This window comes from Loa loa, assembly GCF_000183805.2.
Source record: "Loa loa unplaced genomic scaffold supercont3.114, whole genome shotgun sequence".
In the NCBI taxonomy this organism is placed as follows: Eukaryota; Metazoa; Nematoda; class Chromadorea; order Rhabditida; family Onchocercidae; genus Loa; species Loa loa.
Genome location: NW_018108294.1, coordinates 102,146 through 113,008, shown reverse-complemented (window position 1 = coordinate 113,008; position 10,863 = coordinate 102,146). Strand labels below are relative to the sequence as shown.

General features: G+C 34.2%; 2 protein-coding genes across 2 annotated transcripts; both read right to left on the bottom strand.

Moving 5' to 3' along the window:
* Positions 1–47: 47 nt before the first annotated feature.
* On the bottom strand, positions 48–663 carry LOAG_09229 (hypothetical protein; the record flags this gene model as incomplete). The annotated part of the gene is made up of 2 exons (XM_003144757.1): positions 48–255; positions 578–663. 2 exons carry the CDS (start codon positions 661–663, stop codon positions 48–50), a joined length of 294 nt encoding a protein of 97 aa, XP_003144805.1.
* A 3,610-nt stretch (positions 664–4,273) lies between these two features.
* Positions 4,274–9,812, bottom strand: LOAG_09228 (hypothetical protein; the record flags this gene model as incomplete). Its single annotated transcript, XM_003144756.1, has 12 exons — positions 4,274–4,450; positions 4,652–4,759; positions 4,831–4,998; positions 5,328–5,457; positions 6,375–6,434; positions 6,782–6,879; positions 7,207–7,311; positions 7,594–7,688; positions 8,099–8,317; positions 8,506–8,590; positions 9,199–9,400; positions 9,640–9,812. 12 exons carry the CDS (start codon positions 9,810–9,812, stop codon positions 4,274–4,276), a joined length of 1,620 nt encoding a protein of 539 aa, XP_003144804.1.
* Positions 9,813–10,863: the final 1,051 nt, after the last annotated feature.

The following is a 10,863-nucleotide window of genomic DNA, read 5'->3' as shown; positions in this document are numbered from 1 at the left end:
CCAGAATAATTAGTGAGGATGACCGAAGGAATTGAAAACAGTGAGTTTCAAAGTGGCAAAAACGCCAGCGAATGAGACTCTTTAACAAGCGAATCTGACATTTGACATGGTGAAGGAGACAAAGAAGGAAGGAGGAAACGACTATCACTATCAAGAGATTCAGATATTGGTTTGGTAATTTGACATTTCAAATATACCGTTTCATAGTGTCGTCCGTTGAGTCCTCCACTTTTGTTGATTTTCGAATTGCGAAGTCTAAAAACAAATAGTAAATGTAAATGATTCAAGATGAAACGTTTGCAAACAAGAAAACGAATAAGGAAAAACAAAGTCAAAGAATAAACTATCCTGGCGTAGAGTACGTGTATTACGTGTATTAATAAGCATTAAAAAAAGTACAATTGGGATGACAACAATAAAACTCAAAATAAGAGATGCTAAATTGATTTCAGTTTTCCTCTTTTTTTCATTGTAAATTTGATGTGGATGAACTAAGTGATCAGATCAGATCAGAATGGATCAGTGAATGAAAAGCTTTGAAGAGGGAATGTTGCCTGAAGAGGATGAGGAAGATGACCTTGCGCAAAACGACGATTGCTTCAGTGATTGAAGTGGACAGGATGATGCTGCTGCTGCTGCTACTACTGTTCCATCTCCTTCCATCCCAATACGACCGACGGACTAGACTATGTGAAAATTATATGTGCGTGCATTTATATATGTCTATGTGTATAAATGTGTGGGTGTATGAGTGAATGTATCTGTGTGTGTGTGTGTATGTGTGTGCATATATGTGTATAGATTGCGTGAAGACGTGTGTGGGCTTATGTCTATGTACTGAATATGCCATAGTTACCGTGTTAGTTCATTTCGGTTTCACCTTCTACAGGCTTAATTTCGGCAGATGACCATTACTACTAATTAATTTAATGATAATGATAAGGATAAAAATGGACAGAGAGCCATATCGGTCAGTTTAGTTCAATTCCCTAGTCCCTATAAACTAACAGGTTGAAGGGGCGCGCGCATTCATCATCAACACTCAAACATACATACAACGTTACCACTAACCTCCGCTACTGGTTTTATACACATTCCGCACAGACATAACACCCACCCATACACTACCAGAGCAGCAGCAACAGCAGCAGGAGCAGCTGTGGAAGTATTAGGGACATTTCAGGTCTCTCGTCGTCTGACAGCTATTAGAAGACCTGAAATGAAGATGGGAGACAAAGGGGACCTGCTATTATCATCATTATTGCCCTCTCTTCCCAGCATAGATAAAGTGACGGTACAAGCGCGCCTTCTTTGACCAGTTTTTACGCCATCTGCTACCCTCTGCTCTCCTAATATATCACACTATACCAGGTCGTCGTCTACCACAACCTACAATACATCTATCCTGCTTATCTACTGACCGACTTCTATTCATCTTCCCTCTCTCCTCCTCCTTTTCCTTCTGCGCCTCCTTCTCCAGACGCTTACAAAACAAACCAGACTTACTTATCTACCATACGGTCAAATTAGGGATGAAATTCTAATTTAATGATATTAAATGATAGAATTACGTGAAATCACGTCTGTCGTTATACGTATCATTGAAAAAGTCTTTGCTTTGAAGTTTTTGCGTACAACAGTTCTAGTAATATCTAAAACTCAATTTATGGTACTACTGCATCTGAAACTATGTAATAACGATTGAGACAATCAATCAAATAACATAAGTGAAAAGAACAATCCAGCAAAGGCAACATTCACGGGGTTGAAAACTAGATCAACTACTATACGGGATGTGCACCATATATTCCAGGATAAAAACATATTCCTCGACCATTCTTAGCAATCAAATAGTTGACTTTATATATGCAAATAATATACGGTCATTCCATTCCCATTACCCTTACCATATATTGCTATTATTGAAGAATAAAAAGATTTCATTCCATTATATGATATGTAATACATTTTATGATTTAGCCATCTTATACCACCACCTATCCTATCCAACCTATTCCTTTCAATCCTCTCAAAATTTAAACCTGCTCTATTAAACAATGATCGAAGAATACATACCAGTTCGCTCATGCATTCTCTAATTTAAAATAAAATTCGAATTGAAACCAATCCATTGCAATATAAAACATACTAACCCGATGATGATCACCTACAACTTACAAAATGTCAAGTACCTATGCTCTATTGAATACTTCAAACAAAAGGTTCGTCATATCCTCGCTTTTAGCTTCGGCCACCCTAAGTCACAATGTTCGCATACGACTATATGATGAAATCCATTGATTTTTGACCGCGATAGATTCAGAATTTTTCAGTATAACTTATGCACGAAACATGCGAATTCTTTGGATATTTTTGAAAAGAAATTGGATCATTTGTGGGACACTTAGTCATTTCCATCCTTCCGTCGAACAAATCATTGCTGTTCCTCAATTAGCCAATGTCATAAATGAATTGTCACCAGAAGAGATGCACAAAAAGCCTTGAAACATATTGCAACGATCTGGGCGAATAAAACTAAAATTAAAAAAAATGGAAAGTAATGAAGCCCTTGAAATGCAGATATATTTATATATCTTTGTAAGGAAAGAGAACAAAGGGGAGATCAGCTTTATTTAAATAATGCGTAGGCAGTAAAGTATAGGTACAGGAAATACAACTGATAAAATCTCGGTTACTGACACACAAATTATGGATTCCGTGCATCTAATACACAAATGATGAAATTGAGACATAAACGGATAAGTCATCAAGTCAAAGCCGCAAGCACCTCAAGTTTTTGACGACATAATAGGTTAGGTGGCAACAGTCATGCACCTAACAAATATAACAAATGGAGAGATGATAAAGTGCAAGTGTCATGCATACAAGTACTGGAATGCATGTAAACAGTACAGACATAATAGAAGTCAAGGCAGTACAGTGCAACATACAAATATTTATCACAAAAGCGACAAATACTAGTATGTGAACAATAAAGTATTAGGCAAAATTTCAGTGTTAAAACAGTAATATGAAATCAGTCGCATACAAAAAACATCTAGAAAACACGGGAAGATATTTCTAACTACAAAACATATAAGCCAATATATGGTATTAAATTCAGTGATTGATAAGACAGATCATATTCACAAGCATAAACACCATATTATCAAAATACAGTACCAACAATAATTAGCTGCGCAAATAACAAGCCAATATATGGTACTAAATTATTTTATTTTATCCATACTAACCAATAGATTTCTATTCTTCGGTGAAAGCCAATCCAAAACAAAAAATTGAACTAAATCACTAACAGTTATTTCGAACAACAATGTATGCGTACATTTTATCCTTTTTGTACAGTTTAAAAATTCGGAATTTTTTTGGAACTTTCCCAATTTTAAAAATCTAAAATTGTCATCTGGACTTAATTAATAGTTATACAATACCATCGAATGTACACAGAAAACAAAGTAGTCTCCACAATTCCATCCAATTTATACGCTTCCATTTGGATGGTGCAAAGGAATCAAAAAATGGATTAACCTTCCAGCTTTAAAAGAAAATAATTTATTGTGCACTTAAATGTTAATGAAAGACAAGGATATACAGATTCCATTATAATGATATATAATCATCCAAAAAATCTAGTTTATCGAGCAAATTCGGCAAATATGTTGAGGTCAACAATAAAGACAAATCTACAACCAGCCATTATTCCAGTTAATATGGAAAACTAGGAAAATTATAACGAAACGAAACAAAAATGAGCTAAACACAGATAAACAGACGGAAGATGAAATCAACTTTTCTCTGAATTTTATTGCCACTTCATTTTCTACCTATTATTTCAATCATGAATCAATTAAGTTGATTACCTTTCCACCTTTTTCTATATTATTTTGCTTTACTGAAATTAACGTCAAACAGTATATAAAGGGCTACTAAAGTTAGTTTAACAGTCTCGTTCAAAAATTGCCTTCCATTTTTCATTTATTGTTATCAAAAGAAAAACGAAACGAAGAGAACTGAAATTCGAAATGCATAAGTTACCAAGATATTCAAGAATCTAAATCACCGAATTCAATTCCCTAAACATTTCATCCATTACGTCCATAAAAATTGCAAAATCTGCTAGGTCGAAAATGACTCAATTGTGATTATGAGGTCATGATAATTAGATAAAATAAGGAGGCAATGAATATGTTAATGAACAAATAATGATCTCCACGTAATAAAGCTCCGCCCATAAAATAGTTCACAAACCATTCTAACGGATAGACTGTACCAAACGGGAATTTTTTGTTGCCGATTTTAGTTTAGCGCTTTTGTCAACTTTGAAGCACCACCAAAGGCGAAGACTTTCGTCGCTAGATGCACTCATAACATACTGTCCACATGGCGAAATCGTTAAGCCCAAAATACGTTCAGTATGACCAGTCAGTACCTGTAATGGGATGGCTAAAAAAATAGAAACTTACTACATAGTAAGACGCATTGTGGGCAATATATTTACTGAATTTTACCATGTTCCAGTTTTATAATCCAACTTCGAAGCAGTAATGCATCGCATGAAGCATTATTGATAAGCAGCAAATAAAAATCACAAAAGTTATTGAAATGTGAAGGAACTAATAGGAACCAATACCTTAAGACAATTCATCGATGGATACTTCCATATTCTCAAATCATTACCAGGATATCCATGACCACTTATTAATTCCTTGTAGTTCGGTGTAAATGCCAACGCATTTACCTAAAAACACAAGTGAATCTGGTAGTTCATGGATCTTATATTCAATTAACATATATAAAAGATTTACGCACCTGACTATCAGTATCCTGAGTGTGACATAGTGTCCCACTGGCAAGATTCCAGAATTTAATTGTCCGATCGACAGTACCACCACCAGTTGCTAACGAATGCGCTTGATGAGGATTAAATGCAATCGCTTTCACCGATGCAAGATGATCGCTGAAGCTATATAAGGATTCCTGAAAAAGCGCTAGTGAAATCAATGATCAGTCCCTGATGATAAGATACTAACTTTTCAAACATTAGGTATATTCCCGTTAAAAACTTGTTACGATTCTCACATGTAAGGGGGGTGTAATGCTGAGTAGTATGGATGTCATCACGGAATGGAAAGATTACTACTAGCATAGTCACGTTTGATATGCACGGCAATGTATCAACTTCAATCAACTCTTAATGTCAGCCGCTTAAAAAACAGAATCTGTTTTCAAAGGACTTAACAATCATTTATTAATTTGACATGTTATCAAATGAAAACAGAGTACTACAAAATTTAAAACAGTCGCACCGGATCTTCAGCTGTCAACATCGAAGGCTCCCAAATTTTAACTAGATTGTCACCTCCGCCACTAGCAAGATAGTGACCATCACTACTCCACACAAGGCCACAAACTTCCTGCCCATGTCCCGGAAATGTTCTGTAACTTAATTTCAAGTTAAACAAAACTTTTAACATTCTACGAAACAAAGAAATTCATTTAAGACCATTGAACGACTGTGTTAACATCTCAATAACATCTCTTCTCTTTAACATCCCCTTTTGCTTGCCAATAAGGTTAAGCAACAGCATTGAATAATATTTACGAACAGGAAACTTTCACTTCCACTTAACATCTAAAAGTAACGTAATTAGAAACTACGAATGCACATAGTTCTCCTAAGCTAAGCCCTAAGCACTGTAATATCCCATTCCATTAAAAAATAAGTACCGAAACAAGATGCACTTTATGCATAAAGATTTTGTATGTGGTTAAAAGCGATCATCAGCTTGAAAACTTTGTAATCACTCAACGTACGTTTGCCCATTACTGCGACATATCAAAATTTGGTTTGTATATTAAAAAATACGCAAACGCGCACTACAACTAAGAGAGTATTCGCACCACTTTGTATCGTCTAGCTTACCTTTTACACTAGACGACTTATCATAATGCGTTAATTTCTATACAAACCAAGTGATAAATACGAATCATTGAGATATTCATCACAAGACATGGCAGTAATACGTCACGTTGTCAAACCTTTTACTCGATCATCACCTGATCGCAAAGAAAAAATCCCATAATTTATGATTCATAAAAGTTATCCGCTGACACCCTTTAATGTGAAGTTGAGTGGACTTAAAACTGCTTGCTAATAATCGTGATTATTTATCCCTATATTCGATAGATAATTCTCGACGTCAATATACATTATCTATCACATATCAGATATGTACAGCCATTCTCTGACCTCAAACAAGCGAAAATGAAACTCGACACATACATGAAAACATCTTTTCAGGAATAGAATAATTCATCTCATTACTAGCTCTAGTAAAAAACATCAAACAAACCCAATTTGGAAATTTCGAATACGAACATCGTGATGGTATATTCGTCCTGATCGACAGCCACTAAAAAAGAGTTCTATAAAAATGTACTAAAAAATCTCGATTTAAGCGAAAAATAAGCTATAAAAATATTCTCATTAAGATCCTATATCGCAAAAGGTCAAAAACATTATCTGTGAAAAAATAGACGAACACCTTTAGAAAAACCTAACGACATACAATAAGTTTCCACAAAGAGTCTAAAAGGTAGAAGGAAATGCCTAGCCTTACCTGACCCTTATCTTCAGCAACTCTCTATCCAAAATTAAAATGACCTACAATTACAACATGACGTTCACAAGTCATTTTCTCCTTCGAAATTTTCCCTATGAAATATACAGAATTCACAAAAAAAAGAAGAGAGAACCCACGCAGAAAGTACATGCTGACGCCAAGCCAAGCATCCTACACGACTTATTTGGCATTGCATTGTTCGCAGTAAAGAATTTTCCCGTGCAGGATCGAATAACTGAAATATTTTCTTTTCCAAACTGCCGAATCTTCCGAAACATTACAGTCAAAATAATTTAATCGGATAGTTCTCCTATATTTTTGGTAGAATCACATTTCAAAATGCTATGTTCCGGTCACATGTGTCAAAAGAAGCATCAAATATCCTAAAACGTAACGTACTAAAATGACTGCAAACACTAAACACTACATGATTCTCATCAAGCGAAAATCACTATTGTCAACCAGTTTTTCCGAATTCAGATAAAATATAAATTGGTCAGACTCCACTATAACACTAGCTAGAAAAAATTTAAAATGTTAACCGCTTTTTATTTAAATAAACCTTGATAAATCCATTTGAAAGTCCAACTGCCAAAACCGAGGTTTGTTCTGCCCATTGCACTGATGTGATATAATTCCCAGATTCTTCTGGTAATTCAAAAAGTGTCTGTAAATAAAATCCTGTGCTTGAAATTGATCTTTATTAAAGTTCCAAAAGCGGAAGAACAGTAAGTAAATTACTATCTGAAGGAGGCATAGCACAAAATATACAGATACGAATCATTTACATGCTTGCATTTTGCTTGCAACAAACGCATTGTTTGATCGGCTGACTGCCACCATGCTTGTGCCGAAAAGCATGTAGTGCTACACGTCATCATGTCTTGAATAGTAACTAACAGTTCTGTTTACAACTAGAAGTTCCAGTACAAAGTAGAAAAAAACTTACAACAATTTCTCCGGTAGAAGCATTCCACAGGTAAAGAGCATAAGTTAAGGCGACAGCAATAACATTATCACAGCTCCAGTGAATCACATTCATATCTGAAAATCATGATATTCATAATATAGAACTAATTAGTTGATAATAAGTATTACTACTATGCATAAAACATTAATAAAATGCTGAAATCAACAAAAGTAGTCAGTTCTTCTTCGTTACGAATGAGTTAAAAATAAAATCAACGTAAGACTTATTGGATTACAACAAAATAAGACCCAAAATTCCAATTTAATTCGGAATGCAAAATAATGCTCGACAAACTTCTAAAAAAAGAACTTCGTACTATTTTTTTATGATCCTAGAAATATGGAGAAATTTTCCACAGAGAAGCACCGAGGAGATAAAAGCTGCAAGGAAGCGCATGTAAATAGTCTAATCATTGAAGAACAACACTATAAGTGAAAAAAAAAAAAATAGATGGGAATTAAATCAACTGAGTGTTGGAACGTACAGTAATCGTCCATAAAATTTGGTGCATCCAAGATGCGCTCCGGGCTATTAGGTATATATCGTAATCCTTTACTAACACTTCCAGATGGCTTCATAGTGCTTGATGTATAAAGTACTTTTGGTTGAATAGTGCAACCCAGTGGTGGTAATGGTGCTTGGCCCTTTTTGTAGCATAGAATTCTTTCCTCAATGCTAGTATCCACATCGTTTGCTGATTTGGCTAAAAGTATGCCAACTAATAATTATAACATAGAAGAGATATATAAATAGTAGTAATACTAGTAGTAATACTTTAAAAAAATAAATACTAGTAACTTTAAAATAAATACTAGTAATATATTTAGCAGTAAATCCATTTAGTAATAAATCATAGAAAAATGATTTTTAATCGAAAAATCAAAAATATACCACGCATCATTTTGATCATATAAACCCTTTCGGCTCTTGATGGACTGGTTGGTGCAGACGCTGACATGTTTAAAAGTGAATCACCCTGCAACAAATAAAAGATATAGATACAGACACAGCGGAAAAGATATGAGTTAACTGCAACGAATCTGGCACATGTAGTTATAAATGAAACGAACATATCTTATTAAAAATCAAAATGTAACACTAGCTGCAGTTTACCACCGCCAAAAAATGTCATGAATGTAGTATCATGAACTTATGCTTCCCAACAAGCATTATAAATTTACAGTGCATCAGACCTATGACTTTTACTGGACAATAATTACGAAATAAATATAGAGTAAGTATGAAACATTCTATTACCAAGAACAACAAAGATTCATGTTAGGGTTCACCAGTAAATCTCCAACAAAACAACAAGACTGTTCTATTTCAGGCTACTTTCAAGTAACATCTCGACATGATCAAAGATGCAGAATGGAAGTTTTCATAGATAGCTTAACACAAATGGACAACAGAATTATAAAATCGAAAACTTATGCAACTGCAGAGACCAAATAAGCACAAAATTAAGGTGTTGCAAGTCACATTAAATGAAGTAGCACATTTATCTCAAAACAAGTTATTTTGAAAAGAAAAAACAAAATCAATAAATTAAAAGGTTGAAATAAACTGGGAATGTAAACTGACCTCGGAGTTATGATTAACAAAGCAGTGGTTCGCAAATTCAAACTGTGTTTCACTCCTATTCGGTATGAATCGATCACCACCACCAACACCGCTATAATTGGGATTTCTAGACGGCGTAAGTTCACGTTTTTTCAAACCACCTTTTGATTTGTTGAATGACATATTTGAATTGTGATTTGGAGTTTTCTGTGACATATTTTCCCTGAAAGGGAATAATAAAAGTAATACAACTTAAAGTTCGTGAGATTATATTTCAGAGAACATATAACGTGTCAAAAAATTTTATTGAAATTTCGTGAACATGAAATGTGATTCGGATAGAGGTAGGAAAATTATCTGAAATCATGGCTACATGGAAATAATATGGAATACTTACTGCTTTATAACAAACCATCTGCTCCTCTAATACCAATCAGCTAAAGGAGAAAGTAAGCGACTTACCTCTTCGCACTTCTCGGAGTTTTACTGTTATTTGTTCGCAAATTATCATTTTGGTGACGACGTGGCGTCTTGTTAGTCGAATCTTTAAATGGCATTTTGTCACGAAGATTAGTGCCTGCAATGTGAATATTAACACAATCTTGAAAACAGCAACGATTTATCACACTTATCATTGTCTTGATCATTCATGGAATTCTGTAACACTCTTAATTCTATGAGATTCACTCGATTGCCGACGAATCAATTAATCATTTTTTGATCGATTATTATTGCATTATTTTTTTAACCATATTCAGTCTTATTCCAAACATCGTAAAACATCATAAACATGCATCCCTACAAACAATCATAATTTTACCGATCATATTAAATTCAACCGCAACAGTGGAAATCTAATCGTAAACTAATTTCTTTAACGAAGATTCCTTTTATTTATCCGGATGTGAAAATCAATCCTTGTATTAACAACCGCAAAAGAAAGAAAAATCTTCGTAGTACCTAAGACAAGGGATAAGACGCAAAAAATATAACCTCTGTATTATCTATATATAAATCCAGCATACCTCAATAACTTCTTGCTCGATTATTTCACACCTTATAACTTTGCATCAAAGAATTAAGTATGCAATTTCGTTTCTTGACAAATAAAGTACAAAACTAGTGTTACTAAAACATTTATTTCTAGCAACAACATGCCCAAATGCAGGCAGTATGAACCATAAATACCAGAACAGATACCAGCGGTATTTTATGGAAGTGACGATTTCAGGTGCAACACGTGCATTCAATCACAACAGCAACAATAACTGGAGTTCACAAAGAAGCTAAAATCAAACTGAAGTGGCCACTAAAATCATTCATGTTTGTTAAAACATCGACTAATTAAAATTCTCAGTAAATGAAAACTTAAAGTATAGAAGCATATACGAAGGATGCCAAGATATCTTGCATTGAACTTAATTAACGCTGCTTTACGAATATCAGATTAGCTTAATACCGATTTTCCCTTTGCTATCAACCAGTCTAGCATGCTGCTCAATCCAGACTAGTTTAAATACAACAAAAATTTTATGGTCAAATAGATTTGGAAAGCAAAATGTTTAGTTAAACAGAAATCAAAGTAATGTTGTGACTGACGATATCAGAAAGAAAGCTAGATTAAAGGAAAGAAGAATGAAACTGTATGACTGCTCGATATAAAAAAGGAAAGAGGGAATTTTAGAC